This window comes from Anguilla rostrata, chromosome 5 (assembly GCF_018555375.3).
Source record: "Anguilla rostrata isolate EN2019 chromosome 5, ASM1855537v3, whole genome shotgun sequence".
NCBI classification, from domain to species: domain Eukaryota; kingdom Metazoa; phylum Chordata; class Actinopteri; order Anguilliformes; family Anguillidae; genus Anguilla; species Anguilla rostrata.
The window spans coordinates 20,103,843-20,126,778 of NC_057937.1; the positions used below are offsets into that span (position 1 = coordinate 20,103,843).

At 40.8% G+C, this 22,936-nt stretch overlaps 2 protein-coding genes across 3 annotated transcripts; one reads left to right on the forward strand and one right to left on the reverse strand.

Annotated features, from left to right (window-relative positions):
* The first annotated feature begins 82 nt into the window (after positions 1-82).
* LOC135256101 (uncharacterized) lies at positions 83-1,607 on the forward strand. 2 transcript variants are annotated; one of them, XM_064337972.1, is made up of 2 exons: positions 83-903; positions 1,320-1,607. In XM_064337972.1, the coding sequence occupies exons 1-2, from the start codon at positions 247-249 to the stop codon at positions 1,416-1,418; spliced, it is 756 nt and encodes a 251-aa protein (XP_064194042.1). In that variant the 5' UTR covers positions 83-246; the 3' UTR covers positions 1,419-1,607. The 2 variants fall into 2 exon arrangements, with proteins under 2 accessions (XP_064194042.1, XP_064194043.1); XM_064337973.1 differs by having other exon boundaries at positions 1,323-1,607.
* Positions 1,608-4,619: 3,012 nt separating this feature from the next.
* LOC135254954 (aminopeptidase N-like) lies at positions 4,620-21,122 on the reverse strand. The gene is made up of 20 exons (XM_064335583.1): positions 20,478-21,122; positions 19,112-19,254; positions 18,284-18,420; positions 17,239-17,365; positions 16,556-16,710; positions 15,821-15,934; positions 15,367-15,510; positions 14,741-14,806; positions 14,131-14,196; positions 13,401-13,576; positions 12,880-12,956; positions 11,011-11,144; positions 10,720-10,775; positions 10,469-10,616; positions 9,972-10,063; positions 9,424-9,534; positions 8,835-9,002; positions 7,601-7,741; positions 5,729-5,810; positions 4,620-4,995 (listed from the first exon to the last, which is right to left on the reverse strand). The coding sequence occupies exons 1-20, from the start codon at positions 21,107-21,109 to the stop codon at positions 4,825-4,827; spliced, it is 2,940 nt and encodes a 979-aa protein (XP_064191653.1). The 5' UTR covers positions 21,110-21,122; the 3' UTR covers positions 4,620-4,824.
* Positions 21,123-22,936: the final 1,814 nt, after the last annotated feature.

Here is a 22,936-nt window from a genome sequence, read left to right on the forward strand (position 1 = left end):
TGAAGGTGCAACCTCACACCTCCAACACCTCCACAGGGATAAATGCAGGAGACCGAGCAGAACCCCACAGTACCCACTGCTACCCTACCACAGAGAGACAGAGAGAACCTTCCTGCTCAACACTGAAAGCATTGATCCTTGAATCCTAGAGAAAGAGAGCCCAAGATAGAGACAGAGGGATACTGAGATTTTCCTGCTGAATACTTCTGAATCCTAGAGAGAGATAGCGACACTCTTCCTTCAGCCATGGACTCAGCGCTCTCCCAGTTCCTGCTCCAGGAGACCCAGGCCCCGGGGTGTGAGGCCATGCTGGAGCAGTCCTGCTCCGGCTCTGACCCCGGCTACTACAGCGCCTGCGGCAGCCTGTCTCCGGCCTCCTCCGTGGACTCCCTCTGCGCCTCCCCCCGGACCCTGCGCTGTGGCGCGGGGCAGGAGCCCGCCGAAGGCCTCCTCTTCAGCACCGCCGCCGCGGAGACCGGGCCGAGGCCCGCCCAGCCGGCCCAGGGCGCGAGGCGCTCCCGCTCCCGCTACCCCGGCCACAAACGCCAGAGCGCCAGCGAACGGGAGAAGCTGAGGATGAGGGACCTGACCAAGGCCCTGCACCACCTCAACGCCTACCTCCCTCCCTCCCTGGCCCCCGCCGGCCAGACCCTCACCAAAATCCAGACCCTGCGTCTCACCATCCGTTACATCGCCCAGCTTTCAGCCCAGCTGGAGGCCCCAGAGGGGGCCCCGTCCCAGGCACGTCCAGATCTCCCTCCGTCCGGCTTTGGAACACGGGACACTGACCGGGGATCGTTCTGCCAATCAGTGGGCGCCATGACAACAGAGGACATTGCCATGTTCCAGCCTGCCTTCCCTCACACAGTGGATCAGTACTCCTGTCTGCGTCAGCCTTTCCAGGTGGGACTGACATTACCTGCATGTCATAACTACACGTGTCTTCCTTTTGTATATGTCCTCGTATTATTGCTCTCTGAATGTAATTTCCCTTAGCTTTCCAAAAAGTACTATAGAAATGTAATAATAATAATGATGATAATAATAATAATAATAATAATAATAATAATAATAATAATAATAATAGAAGTCGTAGCAGTAGTAGTTGTAATTTTGCTGTACTGAGTTAGTAACAAATACCTAACTTTCATTACTTAACAATTACACAAATGTTCTGTGGTCACAAAGCTATAGACTACAGCCCCTTCATTTTCTATGTAGAGATAAGACAATCACCAAAATATGCTGCGTAAAAAATTATCACAAACCACTGGGTATTACAGTCCACTAACCTTTGCCCCTGTGTTCCTTTTTCCCAGCAGAGTCCCTGTGGTGACTACAGCATTGCGCAAACGCTTACGGAGGAATATTATACCCTGCAAAACCAGCTGCCTCTCTCCAAACTCGGCTCACTCTAGGAGCGAAAATACAAACAACCTTTCGCACGGACAGCAATTATCGACCTGGACTCATTCAAAGGACCTTGATGTTCACATGTTGCTTGTGTTATTTAATGCTCAATTGTATTTGTAAATAGAAATATTTATATTTTCATATTTATATATTTTTTTACAATGTGATAAAAATAAACGTGTATAATACATTCAGCATTCTGTTTCGTCCTTTGTTATGTACCGTGCCAACGGTGGTTTTTAAAAGATGTCTGCAATTGTTCTCTCATTCACTGTATATTTAAAATAACTTTAAAATATTTAGCCTTATCAAACAAAGAAATTGCCCTCAAGATTAAAATCAGTCTTACAAGACATTATTTATTATTATTATTAGGCTGGAGATTACAATGTCAAAACAATCAACAAGAAGAGATTTCATCAATTCATGATGCCTTTAACTCCATAGAATATTGTTATGAAATGGTAGAAACTGTGGTATTGAACTCAGAACATCAACAAACAAAAAAGCAAGCACTGCATTTAAATGCATCCCTTTCTTCTCATAGAATCATTTAGCCACTCATTTTACAATTTAATTTAAGCAAATAATGGTAGAGTATGTAAAGTTTTGGCATCATTACCAGGGTATGAGATATAATATTGTAGTTAAGCAGCACAAAATCTTATTTGGTTATCTTTTTTCATCTTTTAGGCTAATGATCTGGCCTGTACTTATGGGTAGAACAATAGAGTATAATTAATCTCATTTTCATAGCTCAGAGTCATATGTACATAGAGAGAGAGAATACACCCAAGCATTCTTCTCTAGACACACTGCCCACTCACCACGTTACACGTGACAGGATTATGTATTATCTAACTGTTTTGTGAGTACAAAGAAGTGGACTCTAACTGTTTTGTGAGTACAAAGAAGTGGACAGCTTTGGGCATCATTTTCTGAATTATTAGAATTCTCCCCGCATTCATAGTTGAATATTGCATGGCTGTGCATGGAGGTGTGTGTTTATTCACTGTGTGTTTGTGTGTGCGTGTGTGTGTGTGTGTGCCTATACCCTCAGAGGGCTTGCTAATTTGTGTACTCTTTGGGCTGTCTGTGGTAATTGCATATCTAAAGGGGGCTCCCTGCTGGGCTGAAGGGCTCTGTTTGTTTGCTGAATCCTGACATAAAAGAACTATTAAGTGTCAATTAGCCCCACGTCCTGCCCACATGATATTTAACACCTAGGGATGGGGCATTCCTTCAGACCTCTTTTTGGAGATGGCATGTGACCTTTCAATTAACACTAGTTTAAAGTGATGACAGAGTTTGCGCTTGCTTGCCAGTCACACTCCCTTTGGATAAACTAATGAAGTCTTGCGATGTGTATCTGGTGATGTGTATTTCTTTCAGAATTATATAATACACACACACACACATATTTAATAAATACTTCACTCTTTGTCTTTATTTCTTTATTTATCAGATAAAACCTTTGGATAGCTGTTCCAACCAGCTTTGTGATGACCATTTGTGATGAACTTAGGCACTTCCCTAAAACCTTGCAAAAGTAAACATTAACCATTTAACTTCTGAAATCTTAAATTGAACTAATTACTGAAGCTTTTTCAAGATGGTAAATGTGCAAGTGAGGTGAATGTTTAAGGAGAAACACTACATGAAGCTCAGCTCCAAATATATGCACGCATCAGAATGTGTAGCGACCACCAGAATATTTAGGGAATATCAGAATGTAGAGTTCCAGAATATGTAGGTGGTATCAGAATATGTATGGAGCACCAGAATGTGTAGAGTATCAGGATATGTAGGGAGTATCAGAATATGCAAAGAGCACCAGAATATGTAGGGAATTCCAGAATTTGTAAACATGTAAAGAGCACCAGAATGTTTAGAGGGTATCAGAATATGTAAGGAACACCAGAATGTTCAGAGGGTATCAGAATATGTAAGGAACACCAGAATGTTCAGAGGGTATCAGAATATGTAAGGAACACCAGAATGTTCAGAGGGTATCAGAATATGTAAGGAACACCAGAATGTGTAGGGGGTAACAGAATATGTAAGGAGCAGCAGAATGTGTAGGGGGTATCAGAAAATGAAAGGAACACCAGAATGTGTGGGGGGTATCAGAATATGTAAGGAGCAACAGAATGTGTGGGGGGTATCAGAATATGTAAGGAGCAGCAGAATGTGTGGGGAGTATCAGGATGCACAGGGTGCTACCATTTGAATGATGGATAGAGGGGACTGTGAGGTGACATTTCCTCCTTCCTGTCCCAGGATCCTGCATTGCTGACACTTGTGGGGGTTTGTATCCGTGGCAAAATGTCACACATGGAATAGGACAACTCTGCCTGCCCTCTGGGCCCCAGCCCTCTACTTTTTAATTCCATCTAGTTTGATTACAAATATATAATGTGTCTGACTCAGAGATTCAATTTCAAAAGAAAACAGAGGTAGAAACAGAAGCAGAACAGGAAGGACCACCCTGCACTGTGCAGAAACATGCCCCAGATGAAGGCTCAAGCTTAGCCTGTGCCAGCATGTGTTGTCATGTCAATAAACAGATCAAAACTGCATAGAATGTTCCATTCATTTATTGATATTAAAAATATAAGATTGAAAATTTGTATTTACAATATCCAAAATTTAGCAATAATTAAAATAAATTAATTATTTTTAACATTGACTATACACAAAATTTGAAATGTAAATCATAAATTGTGAACACATTCATAAGTATATTCTTACATTTATTCATAAATCGTAACTTTGATACACCAAATGTATTTTTGTTTCACTTGCCATGTGTGTAATCCCTTTGGATTGGTTTTGTATGAATGAGAGTAACAAATTAATTTTTGTCTGGAAATGTGGATTTTAATGTGTTTAATACATAATAGAAAAATAAGGGAAACTGGAAAAATGTGCAGAATACATTTGTAAAAAAAAATATTACAATTTATGACTGACATTTTTCTATTTGAAAAAAAATTCTTAAAAAACCAACAGTCTATTTTAGAAAAATTGTCCTTTCCTAATATTTCACAATATGAGCCATTAAACGGATGCGCACAATGTAAAGGAAGGAATTCTTGTGATTGCAAAACCTATGGAAATCTGTTAGGAAAGAGAAACATTGCCATTATACCCTTGATCGAGGTACTGAACCTGAGTCGCTTCAGTAAAAATCCAGTTGCAAGATGGTAAATGGTAAATGGACTGCATTTATATAGCGCTTTTATCCAAAGCACTTTACAATTGATGCCTCTCATTCGCCAGAGCAGTTAGGGGCTAGGTGTCTTGCTCAAGGACACTTCGACACGCCCAAGGCGGGGTTTGAACCGGCAAACCTCCGACTGCCAGACAATCGGTCTTACCTCCTGAGCTATACTGTATACATACAGCAGCCTATGCTGAAGTTTCCTGTGGTGGCAATTCACTGAGGAACCACTTCATCACCGGGTCCTTGTTCTCTGTCACCCATTTGATGTTGGCTACGGTCCTCTCGATGGCCTGTTCCACTGCCAGCGTGGCCGAGCCGAACCCCACGTTGGCGTTGTCGTCTTTAAACCTCCGCAGCTGCCAGAAAAAACACAACGCACCCGGTCTCACGCTCACATCCCGAGCCATGTCCACACGCAAGGCACACGCTTAACATCTGATCTTGTTTTTTGCATTTGCTCTAAATCATGTCAGGTCGTCATGAGTGAATTATGAAAGGAATTGTATTGCACAGTAGTAGTGTTTTTACAACACCAACAGCTATATATTGAAACTACATAACACAGCCATATAGGATGTTGGGTAAAATAATTTTAAAAATTAGAAATATGCTTTATCTTGTAGGTGTACTGTTTTATTATTATTATTATTATTATTATTATTATTATTATTATTAATAATAATAATGATTTAGTTGTGTCCACTGATCATGTTCAATAAATTCACTATGAAGGGTGCAACCTCATCGTGGTTTCTCAACCATTCAGTACCAAGTGTGGTTTCAAAAATCATCACCAGATGGCACCAATTGTCAATTTTTTTTGAAGAACAAAAAAAAAGAGACATCTGGTGGTAGAACCTAGAGCTTGACCAGAATACGACCACAAACACACAGACATGGGTGAAGTCCAAGGCCCTGTTTCGCGAAGCAGGATTGTTGGGTTAGCTGGATAACTGCACTGTGTAAAACCCGGAACCCTTTCAAATCTGGACCATGGACTGAAGTAAAAAGAGCTGTGCCAGGTTTTACTCAGCACAGTAATCCTGCATCTCAGTAATTCCGCATTGTGAAACACCCCCCAAGGCTTACCTGCTTCAGCTCAAACTCTGATGAGAACCTCTGGGTGACTCCATCAATAAGAGAGGAGAATGAGAAAGAGCCGCCACCATACCTTAGAAATGGGAGAGTATACGTCAAAACCTATTGTATATAATCACCTGCACACACACACACACACATCCTTAGAGATGGGAGAGTATACGTCAAAACCTACGGTATATAATCACCTGCACACACACACACACCATGGAGAAACCAACCACGATATACACACCCGCACACACACACACACACACACACATCCTTAGAGATGGGAGAGTATACGTCAAAACCTACGGTATATAATCACCTGCACACACACACACACACACACACACACATCCTTAGAGATGGGAGAGTATACGTCAAAACCTATGGTATATAATCACCTGCACACACACACACACACACACATCCTTAGAGATGGGAGAGTATATGTCAAAACCTACGGTATATAATCACCTGCACACACACACACACACACACCCCACATCCTTAGAATGGGAGAGTATACGTCAAAACCTACGGTATATAATCACCTGCACACACACACACACACACACACACACACACCTTAGAAATGGGAGAGTATACGTCAAAACCTATTGTATATAATCACCTGCACACACACACACACACACACACACACACACACACATCCTTAGAGATGGGAGAGTATACGTCAAAACCTACGGTATATAATCACCTGCACACACACACACACACACACACACACATCCTTAGAAATGGGAGAGTATACGTCAAAACCTACAGTATATAATCACCTGCACACACACACACACACACACACACACATCCTTAGAAATGGGAGAGTATACGTCAAAACCTACGGTATATAATCACCTGCACACACACACACACACACACACACACATCCTTAGAGATTGGAGAGTATACGTCAAAACCTACAGTATATAATCACCTGCGCGCGCACAGACACACACACACACACATCCTTAGAGATGGGAGAGTATACGTCAAAACCTATGGTATATAATCACCTGCACACACACACACACACACACACACATCCTTAGAGATGGGAGAGTATACGTCAAAACCTACGGTATATAATCACCTGCACACACACACACACACACACACACACACACATCCTTAGAGATTGGAGAGTATACGTCAAAACCTAATGTATATAATTACATTACATTACATTAATTTGGCTTTTATCCAAAGCGACGTATAATAAGTGCATACAAAAGGTCCTAATCACCTGCACGCACACACACACACACACACACACACAAAACATAATATATACAATATATAAAATGTAAGTGTTATTTCATCTATTTATTTGATTTTAAACTATTTACTGTTTCATTTGTGTTCTTTTTCTTCACTATCACAACAATCAACCATTACTGTAGACACACAGACAAATTGGTTTCAAAGTATAGACTAGTTCAAATAAACAGATAGTTCAAATGAACAGAGAAGAAAGAACATCAGAAATAAATTTTAAAAAATTAAGAACATTCCCAAGGTTTTATTTAATCCCAGCACTAAGACACCTACTTTTCAAGGTCTTGACTGAAGGCAATGATAAGTTAATTAGGTGAATCAGGCATCGTAGTGCCAGTCTAAAACAAAAATCTGCACCAACATTGGACCTTTTTGAATTGGATTAGACACTCCTGCAATAGTATTTACGCACTATCTGAATGATGTTTTTTGGTAAGTTATATCTAGGCAAAATGGCATGGTCTCAGCAGTGCAACTCAAGTTCCAAATTCTCCTGGACAGCAGAATTTTCCCACAAAATTAAACTATCATGTAATACTCACGGGATCTATTGTAAAAGGAATGTTTGGTCCGACTCACTGTGTGAAAATGTACTCCCATCTCTCTCTGATAAAGTCCCAGGCCAAGGTCTGTCCCACCACATTTCCAGCAATGTACCGAATGGTGAAAGTGGCGTCCTGCTTCCGAATTTTAGTTGGATCCAGGGTGTATTCTAGGTACCTACATTCAAAAAAAAAACTAAATCAATCACAGCATACAGTATTAACATTGTGCATTTGTCTAATGTAGGCGCCTTGACTGAATGATGTCTCTGCTCTGTGCAGTAATGATATCGACTTAGTACTGTGATCAATAGCCAACGTCATAATGCAAACCTTCAAAATAACTTTAAGGAGCATGAGGGAGTTAGGGAATACAGTGCTATAAGTAGCATTATGGATTTGAGGGCACAGTTTTAGATGTACTGTACGTATATTCAGATGCACTAAACAAAGGATAAATGCACAGAATTTAGGATAGGGAGGTCAAGCAATTAACTGAAATACTTTAACCCTTTAGGCACCAGAAGAATTCCAGCAGATTTTGGCCAGTTTAAAAATAAAATTTGCAGTTAGAACAAGATTCTTTTTTTCATACATTTTAGTTGTAGTAACATGTTCCACTGAAAATTGTCAGTGACGGTAGGAATGTTTACTACAGCATTTAAAGTATCTCAAATAGGCATTTGACCCAGGCCTAATGGGCAGTGACAGTGTTGTTGTGTGGAGCTCATTCCATCACTGAAGGGTAGAGTAGAACAGGCTCTTGGGCTGACATTGGGCTTACATTGCACCAGGCCTCCATGGCTTTCCTCCTGCACTGAGAATGGGAGCAGGCTAGAATGGGCAAAAATGGCACTCATCACTCTAAAACCTTTGCTGTCACCTTGCTCCGTGTTTGGTGTCACCCGTACACTATGTTTCCAATAGTGATCTTGCTCACATAAAAAAATTAATGCTTGCTTAGTTCCACTCTCTCCTTATAGTCTTTGAAACACCAGCTAATTAATTTCATTATTTTAATGTATGTCCCCGCTTCCCTTGCCATCATCAACTGCTATTATACACTCACGCTTTGGTCATTTCTGCGAAGATATCCAGGGGTGTGACACAGCTTGTGGTGCGCTCGTTGGGCATGTAGTAAAAGCAATGTGGAGAAAATAGCTGCCAAAAAAGTTTGTAGCCGTTGATTGAGATTTGCATATGTATAATCGAGAGACACGTCCGCTACACTGATCGCTTCGATCTGCTCACACTCTGTAGCCCAAACTCACCTCTTAAGTAGCCAGGGTTGCTTGGTGCAAGCCAGGGCATACATCAGCTTATCTGCTTCCGTGGCAATGGTGGCAGTCTTGAACATCTTCCAGCCAAAATCCCACTCTTCGGCGCCCCCTGCCGCGATTGCACTGCAGTACACCGTCGTCCTCAGGTTGGGATGAATCCTGGAGAGGGCAGTCAGGTAGTCACAGGGAGAAAGAGAAACTGTCCCCTCCCCCAGGAGCCATAACCTGTTGTTTGAAGTACTTTTGCCAAACCCCACCCGAAACAGTAGGTATCCAGGCGATAAAATAACCCCATTCAAATGCCACCAAAAGAGGCAGTATAAACAGACAGACATAACAAGGATGATACCCAGAACTTAAGTCATCTCTGCAATAGCATACATTTGCCATTAATTTTAAAATACTTAGCTTATCTACCTATTCTCTTTGATAGCCACCATTAGCCTCAGTGCCATACCTGTATATCAAAGCCAGGTATAAATGCAAGTAAAATGTTGCCATCCACAGTTGCACATGTGGTATAGTGTAATTTATTCAGAATTGGTTCGGTGGAGGCCTAATCACAGAGCATTAAACTCACGGGTTATTGGCTGAGTCTTTCATCCATTGCTGGTACCAATTTCTGGTCAATTCCTGGCAACCCTCCACACCTGTGCTGCAGGCCAACCGGATAGCATTTACCTGGTTGTATCTGAAGATAAGAGGAGATTTTGTGGTGTTTACCTCTCGTAGCAATTAACAGCCAAAAGGAACAGAAAAAAGCAGAGGAAGAAGCAGATGAGGCAAACAGCTCAAGACCAAAAATAACCAGTCATCTATGGATTGGTGTATATTTTTCATTTATTTTAAAACCCTTCTATAGCAGTGATCTTCAATCCTGGTCCTGGCGGGCCACAGGGTCTGCTGGTGTTTGTTGTTACTCGACATTTAATTGATCAATTAAAGCAGTCAGTTGCACAGTTCTCACCTCACCTGGTTTTTGGGTCTGAATTGGTTGGTGATATTAAGCCAAAAACAAAAACTGACAGACCCTGCGGCTCATCAGGACCATGAATGAAGATCACTGATCTTTAGGGTCTCTTTGATTTCCATCATCACCTGTGCTTAGAATAAACAGCTTTCACTTACTGATCAGTGTGTCCAGTGGGTATTTTAGTCCAGTCTGAAGTAATATTCTTGAAATGCATAAAGAGGGGCCCGACTTGATTCCTGAGGTAAGTCTACAAGAAAAAAAAAGCATATTTTTTGTTACTTTTGTATAAGCTCGGTAGGGTGCTTTTTGTTACAACACACTATGTCAGATTATTATTATTATTTTGTTTAACACCAAACTCTTATTCTGTAGAACACTGTCTTCCAAGGTTGTTTCAAAATAAAAAATAGAAATGTGCACAAATCAAACATACTATATATCCCATGTTATTAGAATTAATTAGTAGACCAATTAAATTTTAAATGTTTATATAAGACACTGCAAACATATCTGCATTGTAAAATCCTATGGCATTTACAGGTCAATATTTTTTTTAATCACTGTTTGTATCGATTTTAAATTACTGTTGTCTCAAACAGAATCTTAAGAAATCAGATCCTGATTTTATTGTATTTCAACTGATTCAGCTGACCTGCATGGGGCCATAGACCTCACTGCGATCGAACATGAGGAAGAAGTAGTCCAGGTTGCCGATGGCTGACTCCCATGGCATGAACTCTCTTTCTTGGGAGAGATACTTGGTTGTTCTCAGAGCCAATGTTGTATCTACCATTTTTGCCCTTTAAAGAGATAAAAATATACCTTTTATATCTCGTGGCTTATGGATTCAAGGATTTTGAAGAGAAAATTGTAGCAGTGGCTGTTTGTGTACAAAGGCCTCACCTAGCAAGGTTAAAAGCATCATCAACAATCTGGGCCCTGTTGATGACTGGAATCACCTGTGGGAAAATCAGAGAGAAACCGACATAAATCCTGAACCCTGATGTTAATGTCCAGAAATCCACGGCTACCTTTCTTTGCACTGATACAGAGCTGCCATTTAAAATAAAAAAGTAGAGTAACTATCAACTCTTTGATTTATTGTTACAGAGGCAATACGTTTTCCAAGTAAATACGTAATGTTTTAATGCCAAAAACCTTTTAAAATGCAACATGATTGACGAAGGTGCTTACTTGGTGGTCAGAGTTCAGCTGGTTTAGGAGGCGTTCCCAGTTGCTGATGTCATAGTTCACTCTGTAGTATCCCGCGACATTGATATTGGCCAGTACCCAGTCTGTCCCAGTCATTTTCAGTGGTTCATGGGTCGCTGTTCATTTAATGAACAAAACAATTAAATCATTACATTTTAATCTATAGCCAAGAGAATAATACAATTTTCTTTTCAAGTATGGCATTTTTAAACATGAAAGCTAGGTATGATGATGCATCTGTAAGCAACAGGATCTCCAAAAGACTATCACCAAATGCTCATGGTATGGGTAGTGTAAGAACTTTCCTGCTTTCAGCTACAAAAAAGTCATTTAAATTCTCAACTCAATACAACAGAGGTAATTTTATTGTATTTGTTTGCTTTGATTCTGTATGTATAATATAATGTATACTAATATCAAAATGGTTATTTTGATTGCACAGGGTGTTCAATATCAGAAATGGTCAGCCTGAAGGCACAGCATAATGATATGGTCAGCCTCTCAGCATGGCCAGAACCACTGCAACTTTATGTAAATATTATGAAAACATATGATCAAGATATTCCAACCCTTCCTAATAAATGGGGAAATATAAACAAAATTAGGCAAACCTAACTCAGCCAGACTTTGGATACAGCCTGTGGGGAACATTGTCTGTCAGAAACTGCAACCATTGACCCATGAGTTTTGTCCATAAATGGACCTTCTTTTGACATGGGTTCCCGAAGATATTTCCTCTATATTTAATGTAAAAATGATATACATTTCATTATTAATCAATTACAACAAAAGTCTATGAATCCAAGGTATGGTGAGAGCCAGACCTTTCCATACCTAAATGAAGTCTGTCGATAGCCAGCTAAGCAAGCTTCACTGAATAGATGTTAGGTAAGTAGCTAGTTAGCACACCATTACATGTTTGCAATTTGTAACTAGCCATTGAGCTGTAAAATCTAAACTAGCTAGCAAGCAAGCAAACTAGCAAACATTTTTAGGTGAAATTAACTTAGCTGAAAAATAAATAACATGCTGTAGAATATTAACTTAATACTTGACAGCTAACTACCTGCAAAACTAACAAGAAAAATGTATCAGTAGAGGTGTGACAAGTTTACTAGCAACTAAATCAGATAAAAAGGGCTTGTCACACAAGTGGTAATGGTATAAATGGCTATCAAGTGATAATAGTTGATAATATGTTTAGCTATTCCTAGCTAGCTATTGATAGTTAGGTCAGTTATGACAGTTTGCTCGGGTAGCCTACTAGCTATGCCAGATATGTAGCTATTGATGCTAGTTTTTAAATGTAAATCATACCTGTATCACAAAATCACGGTCAACATAACATTTAAATAGACTATGAAATAATATTGATTACATTCATATTGCCCCAAACCATCCTAGGTTTCGCAAATACGCTGCCCATCCAAGCCATGTTTTACTCAAATGCTAATGTTACACTTCTAGTTTGAACTTGCCCACTCAGCTTTGAACTTATTCAATATATACAGTCTGCTGTAGGCTGTTAACATAATGCTGGTCATTTAAGATGAATACCGCCACCGACTGCAGACCACCACTCGTGCACATTTCAACCATGGGTAGTCAGCTTCCCAGCGAGTCAGCCAGCCGCAGTACACAAAGCCCCATTTACTGTTCTTACCCGGCCCTCGGGGTATGGAAAAACATATTACTTTCTGATATTGTAACAGATATATTAACACAAAAATACAGTGATGCCAAATATAATTATGATCATGCTTTCTAAAACATCAGCATCTTTACAATACATTTTGATATATTCCATTTCATTGTGGGCACATGTGACCGGAACCCATGTAATAAGCCTACCTGTTTTCTGTAGCAGCCAAAATGGGTTCTGTTGAGCACCGGTCCTGGTCCATGTTATGGGAACATACCACTCATAGCTGAGGCCACAGAGAGTTGAAAATATGAAATCATTTTAGTTTTTAATACTTTAAGCACAACTTCCCCTTTGATTTGACAGATAATTCATGATGTGCATTAGTCACAATTGCAGTATATTGAGTAATTTTAATATGAATGGCTAAGGTACTTGTCATTTATTGCACACTGGACACACTTGTTCAGGGTGACTTACATTCCCCAGAGGGGTACACAAAGAACAGATCCAGCAGTACTATTATTATTATGTGCTCGCAAACACAGGGAGAACGTGCAAACTCCACGCAGAAAGGCCCCGGATTTGAACCCAGGACCTTCTCACTGCACCACCATGCTACCCCAGTGTTGCAGGTCTCACCCCTTCACTTCTCACACTAAATGAGACACTACCAATTTAAGCAGCTGCCTCTCCCCACCCCATTAAGATTTCCCAAGCCAGCACTTACTTGAATTCAGATGGCCTATCAACAACGGACTCAGGGTCTAGAAGGAAGTGTTTCTGGGAGAGCTCTCCTGTGCGAGTGTTGATGGTGACCACGGGGAACCCCATCTGGAGTATCCAGCGATTCATGATGTCGTTCACGCTGTGAGGGAGAGATAGGCTGGGAGTGCTGTCCACTGCCTGAAAATGGCCAAAGCCACATCGCAAATTAGCCACAACTCCCCCACTCACAATACACAAGCTTTATACAGAATGTTGGAAGTGTTTTGTCAGAGGTTCTAGTGTGCTTCCTCTTTGGTGTAACATTTTTAAAAATATTTGCCCGCCCTAATGCCCCCTATTTCTGTGTAGGGTTTTCACCACACCAGTCACTGGTAAATTCAGTCTTGCTGCAAGAAAAGTCTGCCATTGCCACAGAAATGTAGCATCAGACCTGATATAAAGTACAGTGATATAAAGTAGACACAGCTCTCTACGTTTCACCACACTCCACCACACTTCAAAATTCAAGCCACCTCTTGGAAAAAAAGCAGAGAGCAGACAGTCTTCCCTTCTTATGTGTATTTCACTTTAACCAGATGACGGGATGCAGATAAAGATGGAATCACAGCACAAAAAGTGCCATTTCAGGGAGCTTCTGAACCCTGAGCTCCATAGGGGCTCTTATAGGGTTTGTCTGCTACCCCATGAACTTTGCACCTGTTTTATATTTGTTTGCATCCGATTGAACTTACCTGTTGAAGGTGATTCCAGAGGTCCATGTATACGGTGTTACTGTACGCAAACTGGTTCAGGTAGGTCTGCAGGGAGAGATTTTATATTCCAGAGAAGATATAAGCAAAGTCATAAATTAGCGTAAGAAGGGTACATTCTTGGTACAGTGTTAGTGGCCCAGGGGATGCATCTATTGTATCAAATTGAAAACATGATATTTTAATGCCTATTTAGAATCATTAGAAACATAACGCATAATGACTAGAATAGGCTACTCAGCTCATCGAGACTGATGCCATTTATGCATTTTATGCATCCAATACTGTGTCAAGCTTGGTTTAAACACACCGATTGCTTCCAATTCCGCACAGCAAAATTTTAAGTGTTGAAACAACACATTCATTCTATTAGTTGTTAAAAGTACTCAGATCATCAGAACTGGTTTTACTCTGAACATTTTGCTGTGGCAACCCTATGTGGAAATCACATCCTTGTTTCGGAGCGAAATTGATCTCATCACTTAATTCTAACTATACCAGCCTGTTGTGATGGAGCTGAAATGTTTTGTGAACACTACTGTTTATTGATGGTCGTTATTACAGGGCATGCCAGAATTGAGTTCAGACTCACTTGGAGTCCTTTGGCGAACACTGGCTCTGACAAGAAATTAGAGAGCATCCTCAGCACAGACGCCCCCTACAGACCAAAAACAAAAAGATCAACATATTCCTTTTAGCTTGTTCTTCTCTGCTTGTCTTTTTTCATTGTGAAGTGTATCTTCATTATCCTATATTTAGATGATGTGTAGATCTGTTAATTTACATTAGGGCAGTGATGTCAAGATTCTGGTGAACTGTACGATATCCAGGTTTGTATATTTCCCTTTCAATAAGCAGTCAGTAAACTTTGAAATCCAGGTGTTTAGACTCTTTAGTAAATCAGTGCCATAAATTAAGCACTTTAGTACTTTAACCAAGAGCCAGCACACCATGTGGCCTCCCTGGACTCAAGTTTGAGACCTCTGCTTTAGATGTGTTTTGAATCGCTTTCTCATATAACTCCACAGAGCTCTCATTTATGTTCAGTTGCAATGTAAGGAGTAATGCAATGTACATATGAATGAAAATAATGAACTAGAACATGAACTTGTGTACATGTACATTTCTGTATGTGGATTATCTACTTTTGCTGTAGATTACACGCACAGATGTATACAGTTTATCTTACAGTAGATGATGCTCAGATGTGCACTTTACCTTGCTGTAGGTAATGCCATCAAATAGCTCATTGATCTGCTCTGGCTTATTGATCTCATCCTCTCTGGAGGAGAGAGGGTGAGAAGAGGCCAGGGCATCAATTGCAAACACACCGTGGACGTCATATAGAACCATCAAGTCTTTCTGTGAAGGAGAAGTAATGTTAGATCAGTGGTGTCCAATAAATGTGGTTGTTTTAGACCTTTCCATGGCCTTTTTAATAGCCTAAAATTTGTCATTACTAAAGGGGTAATCTCCGTGAGGGTGGTCAGCTATCGTATAATCATGACCAATGCAGAGACAAAGAGCCCCCGACATGAAAGGGGGTTGCCTCTGTGAAGCTGACCAATCAGAATTGAGCATTCAAAAAGGTGTGTAATATACAAAAATGATTGACTATATATAAGCAAACTGTACTTGGGAATCAGCAGGCATGTATTGGATCGAAGCTTACCACGCCCCATTCTGGCTCAGCGTCATTGGCCCCGAGGTAAGAGACGTAGGTGGCAAATCCTTCGTTCAGCCACAGGTCATTCCACCAGTTCATCGTCACCAGATTTCCAAACCACTGTGAAGATGAAAGCAAGCGGCATGTAAGTAGGCCAGGTCTAGACTAGGGATGGAAGAAACCCCATAATGCCTTCAGTTGCAGCACTCTCCCAAAGTGTCCCAAAGTGAAGTTATGATATTGAGTGAGCACACTCAATATCATAACAGCTAACAAACGCTTCTACAACCTTGGGGAACATTCCAGTAAGATTCTTATTTGGTTGTGAGAAAACTTATGAAGAACTTTCCTCACACCAGGTTTGATGCTCAATTCAGTTTAGTTCAGTAGATCTTTATTGTCCCCACATGGCAATTTGTAATTAATTTGATCAATTCGGATAGGGGTAAATTCAAAATCAATTCAGTGAATTTAAGAAATGAACAGATATACTAAAATCTCAAAATCTAATTTTTACCATTTTTCAATTCATGAATTTAATTTAAATTTTTTTCTGACTGAATTGAAAGGGAAATTACCCCAACCCTGCCCATACAGTCTTGGAACATGCCTTTTGTATCAAGCATGTGTTTTAAAGCCACAAAAAAGGAGACACAAATTCACTGGTAGCATTCCTTGACAGTTAATATTTAGAAAATCTCGTAAATAGCTATGATGGAAAAAGGGGTGAGCCTTGCACACCATGTGAGCCAGTTCATGAGAAATGATGGTGGCAATGGTCTCTTTGTCTCCATTGGAGGACCTTGTTCGATCGTAGAGCAGAGCTGTCTCTCTGTATGTGATAAGACCCCAGTTCTCCATGGCCCCAGCATTGAAGTCTGGCAGGGCAATCTGATCTGGAAGAAACAAGATGTTGAACCTTCTCAAAATTTTGTTTAATTTTGTATTCATTTTTTTTTTTTTTTTTTTGATATTTCAGTGAATTATGTAACAGAATGCATGTTATTCCCAACAGTGATATAGACTTGGTTAAGAATTCTCAGAAAGGGTATAGATAAAATGAGTACAAATGAAAAATGGGCTAGTCAGTATAAGATGTCACTGCCAACATGGGTTGGGCCTTACTGCCTGTGTCTCATAGGTTTTAGTTTGGGCTATGTCATATTAGCATATTATACATAGCACCCCCTAGCTCCTTACAAGGTGCCAAGTTGCTGTTAGCAGTGAGAGATGCTCCTCTCCTCCAATTGGTGTTAGTTCCTGCTAGTATATTGTGGTCTGTGGGGTGCATAATGCTCACTGACTTCCAGACAAGTACATCACAGGAGCAAATGCACTTCAGATGCAGTGTGCTTGAAAGGGTGTGAGTTTATTTAAAATATCAAGGTTTAAATATTAAGGCTAAGAGTGCTACCTTGTCTTACCTGATTTAGAGAGGGGGTAAGTGGCATTGTAGTAATTTTCAAAAAACTTTAAGATTGGCCCTGTCACATTAAGGGCATATTCCCCCTGGCCTTCATCAATGGCCTTTCTGCGAGCCCAGACTCGAATCTGAAAAAGAAAAATACGATATAATATATTAATAAATTATCTTAAACCACTTAAACAAATTTTGAATCCTCACTCACTGGACAGGGCTTTATGCAAAAGCAGGAATAAAACCGATCTCTGATCTGACAACCAGACAGTGATAATGTCTGCAAATGGTTGAAAGCTTATAAAAAGAGAATAATAACAATTACTAATGCAGCAATTAGTAATGTGCACGTGCATGAATAATAAAAATGTTTGCCCGAATAGATACTGATTGAAAGTGAGTGAACTACTGCTATAGACGTGTGAGTTCACCCCACTGAGCCTTTGTAAGATTGTGACCTGTTGTTTCAGGCACTATGGTTGTTATTGTGAAACCCACAGCAGACCTATGCCCATGGCACGTGCCAGAAATTGGTGTTCATCATGTAGAATGCAATAAAAACACACTGCAGACTTTGTACCTGCACCAGTTGTCAAATTCTCATTTTGATAAAAAACTAACAAAAACAAAATGAACAAAACAGCGTATAACAGTTTCCAGTCTTGCACTTTGTATGCTTTGTACTGGTTCATTGCACATCATGGTATGGAAAAAAATTCATCCATCTATCCATCTATTGTCTAACTCGCTTATTCCTGGTCAGGGTCGCAGGGGGGTGCTGGCGCCTATTCCAGCATGCATTGGCCGAGAGGCAGGTCCCCAATCCATTGCAGTGCACACACACCTCTCACACATTCATACCAAGTGGTAATTTAGATTCTCCAATTTACATAGCCTGCATGTCTTTATTCCTTTTGACTGTGGGAGGAAACCGGAGTACCCAGAGGAAACCCATGTGGACACGGGGAGAACATGCAAACTCCACACAGAAAGGCCCCAGCTGAGATTTAAGGAAGAATTGACAGGAAGAAAATATTTTTAAAAACAATTACCAAAACATTTTTCTCCCAAGACTCTATGTATGTAAAGTCAGACACAATAAAAGCCAGAAGGTAGGTGGACATCTTCTCTGTGGGCTCAAATGTGGTCCTAGTCACTGCAATGCCATCTATGGTGGTGTTCACAGTTTCTGCAAAAGGGGAGAGAAGGGTTAGTGAGAGGATCTCCATTCGGTATTCTAAACTGAAACAATTTCTCATTTTTTTGAATCTTGAATAGATTTTTCATTGGATAGCTTTTATTGTTAAACTTCTTTATCTTCCTTCTTCTTCAGCATTACAATGATGGCTTTTTTGTGGATTCTTTGTGAGGACAGAACTCACTTTATGCAAACTTTACCCCTGCTCAATCCAAACTAGGACCAATTTTTATCACAAATTTTAGACAAGCTTTCAGTCTTATGGGATTCATTGGTAGGTTCACTATGAGATTGCTTCTTTGGTCAGAGAGGTTACCAAATTTTTTTTCAAGGCCCCATAAAAACCATCCTGTAGTGGAGGTCCACCACAACAGCCAACTGCAACTTTATTAAGATCTACTAAAGACTGTGATGCAGTGGCTATTTAACATTTTATCAGATGTCTAAATCATTATATTATGGCCATATAAGACATGTAGCCATTTGGCATAATATAAATATCAGAAGTAGCTGAAAGTCTAAAATGTCTGATTCATGAAATACATAAATATAAACAACCTTTTTTTGTAAAGACCCCCTGAGGTTCCTTGACAGACCCCCAGGTGTCGCTGGACCCTAGTTTAGAAACCCCTGCTCTTTGTTATTGTGTATAAGAGTTATATAGGGGGCGCTGTGCTCGAACCCTTATCCATGCCGTTAGACAGGGCCACAGTCCCAGGCTCATGGATCAGTGTGATGTGGAAGATGGCTTTCATCGCTGGCTCGTCAAAGCAGGGGAAGGCCTTCCTGGCATCTGTGGGCTGCATCTGAGTGGTGGCAACCACTCTGCAAAACAGAGATGGATTTCAATGTAAATGCATTCACTCCAAGCAGCCATTACCATTGCATGTGAAACAGCCACAACGTCATTTCAAAAACTCCCAGTGCTGAAATATTTCCCAAAGAAGTGCCAAATAAGGAAGACGGCAATATGCTGGTGCATGCTTAGGGATGTAGTGGAGAAAAAGTACAAAGTGCACTTGGGCACATGTGTTTCGAGTTGAATTAAATTCAAAACACATTGTTACTTAGATGACTCAGAACCTTAGCACTGTAGAATCTTCATCCGTGGACTGAGACACAAATAACATAAACGGGGAGAGTAATTAGCGACTAAATTCATAAGAAATATGAAATGAACAATTGAACTGACAAAAGACAAAAAAAAACATTAAAAAATAATATTTCTGATGTTATTTTTACTGACTTGGAATATTTCTTTGCCATTTTTTCCCCTGTTGGCATTTCTTTTCCAAGATGCACAGCTCAATTCTCCCCTTACGTTATTTTTACTTTGTCCAACAAAAAGTTGATAGTAATCGATCATCATTATTACATCACTTGTTGAATCCACGTGCTCCATGAAAAGAACTCTGCACTTGAGTGCATGTGCTCCCTGAAAAGAACTCTGAACTTTAACATCTACAGATCAATCATTAAGAACTCCTAAGATCTTTTACACTTTTCAAAAAAGAAAAATGATTTTATGAAAGATTTTATGGCTGGAGCGAAACCATCAAAATAATACATTTTGTAAGTTCATAATTACCCAATTCTAACCCACTGTATTAAGTAATAAATCAACATTTTCACTCGAACAGATCCCCAGTCATATAAAGTAATTTTTGAGCTTTCACTGGTATGGGAGGGGAATATCCTGAATATCTAAAAAGGAATATAAGTAAATAGAATACATTCTAAATAATATTCCAAAAGTTAAATGGGAAGCAGTGCTTTCAAACATTTTATCAGACCTTGGCCGAATACATATGTGAAATGCTTTAATTCTAAAATGAATAAAACTTTTGTGGTTTCCTGCAAATTTTAAAAGTAGAACTTTTTCACCAACACTCTATTTTGGAATGTAACGTTCGTTCTCAGGCATCTCCAGGGTTGTTCACAGGGCACTGTTCTGCTGAAGTCTATATGATTTCATATACATATTTGACACAGGTCTGTATTTTATACACACCGATTAAACAATTAGAAATCTAGAAATAATTCCTTACTTCTTAACTCCATCCTCGACATATTCGCTCCTGTAGAAGCCTCCAAGGTCATCGGCCAGCTCCCCCTGAAACTCGGTGTCCAGCTGGTAGGACTGTCCCACAGTCAGCATGCCACTGAGCTGGACCACCAGGTACTGCGTCTCCAGCTGCAGCCTGGTGGCCTCAATGGCAGGTCCAGTGGCAGAGCCCACCGTGGTCAGCCTGGCGAGGTGATCATCAAAGGTGGTGAGATTCAGCTTGTTGGAGTGGATGAGGATCAAGTCCGTTTCCTTCATGCAGGTGAAGACCACGCTGGAGCTCCCAGTGAAGATGTACATGCCGTTCTGGTCCATTTGCAGCCTGGGCCACAGGGTCAGGGTGTAGAATTCAGGCCTCAGTGTGTCTGGGAGCCTGTACTGGTCCCACGGGTCATTTGAGGGCGATGGGTTCGAAGTGGTGGTCGGGGTGGGAATTGAGGTGGTCGGGATGGGAGTCGTGGTGGTCATCACCACACCTTCAGTGGGCTTCACCTCATTCTTGGATTTTTCTTGGGTATACACCACTGACAGGGCAATGATGGTGGCCAGGGCCCCCAGCCCCAGAATGATACCCACCACCCCCAATGTCTTACTGATATAGAAGCCTTTTCCCATGTTGAAGGGTGAACTGAACCAAACGAAGGGACATCGTTTGCACTAGGCGGCTTTTTATTAATGCTGTGGGTGCAGTCTCCACCCCTGCCTGTTAATGGCTGGACTTGTGCACAGAGGGACCTTGTTCACTCCTATCTGTGAAGGTCATAAAAAACTCAGGAGATAAGTGATACAGTGATAATGAATTTCCCTTACGTACACCTGCCCATCATTACTTTGCCCACTGGACATCACTCTGTAAGTTAGCATTCATTATGATTAATACGGAGAAAAATAATAAAATAATAAGTAATAATAGACTGTACATATAAATTACCTATGAAACCTATGAATTTTTTTAAATTCAATTTTCATTGAGAGATCAGTCACCAATACAAGTGTTTCTTGCAATTCATTCAACCCCCCCTCCCCAAGAACACACACACACACGCACACACACACCTTTCATGGGTCCATCTGCAGGGTGCCCTTACAGACAATAAAACCTAGAAATGAAACTCGGTCAGAATGAAATTCACATTTCTTGGGTTTAGCAAACAGTCTGTGCTCTGATAACCTTTGTAGGACATGACAGACATGTTTGAGGTGTTCAGACTGTGACCTGGAAAAAATCAGAATATCATGAATGTACATGCTCATGTGTTGAGCATGTCTTAGTACCTCATTGATACAGTAAATGGTTGGAACATTGGAGGATTAGTCAACTCGAATGGCACGACCAAGCATGCATAATGTCCAGACGAGGCATTGAAAACAGTTTTCTGCTAATCCCATTCTCTTATGCGAACAGGATGATAAGTGCTGTGCAAGTTCAGTTTAGTAAAAACCGTAGTTCTCTGGAGGGCTCAAAGGCTGAGTTCATGAGGAGTAAGGGGTGTCTGTTATCAGTAATTTTATTTAACCCCCAATAATGAATGTGACGTCTTTTCCCACAAAAAAAATATAGCCCCCACAGGTGATGTCAGTTGTCTGATGTAGCCGGCTTTAAGAGATTCTTGATGAATAGCATAGCCTTTGTCTCAGGAGTGGACAGGGAGAAGATGTCCCCTAGGGGGTGTAGTGCCTGGCAACAGTTTGAGAGCGCTGCTTGCTAGAAATCTGACAAAGGTCCCAGTACTCAACAGGCACCCGTGACAGGTCCATGTCCCTCTCACCCTCCAACACAGGAACAGAGATGGACTCAGGCAAGTTGGAAGAAAGGGAAGAACCAGTTTGGAAACTCTTAAAACAGTCATTACCCCACTCTACAAGCCAGAGATGACCCAGCACAAGAGTTTGGTGAAACCATAAGGAAAAACTAAATGAGTTAAAAGTCAGAGTCTCTTATCTGCAATTGCACATGTAAGTTAGTAAGTTGGTTAATATGACCATTGGATTCCCATTTAGGGCAGTCCTTTGTAACGGTTCAGACAGAATGGTTATGGGAATGTTCCAACTCTCAGCTAAACCCCGATCCAGGAAATTCCCCACTGCCCCTGAATCAACAAATGCATTCACAGAACAGCACTGCAAGAGCCAGCAAATGATTGCAAGTAAAAAGGTTTGGCAACTAGGACTGGTGGGAAATGTTATATAGCTTGTCAGGAGTCTCCCACTCACTGATAAGTCTGTCCTTTTCCAGAACTCTGTAGTGCATACAGCACTGCTCCTCAAGGCAGCGATCGTGCTCAGCCCAAGAGATTCTGGAGCCTCTGAGCTGCATGGCCTCTTCCTTAGAACCTGACAGAGCAGGAGGAGGAGGCAGAAGCTCTGGTTCAGCAGGAACAGAAGGTTCTAGACACTGGAGATTATTAACTGTAGGCGAGTGGTCAGGAAGTAGCCTCCCAT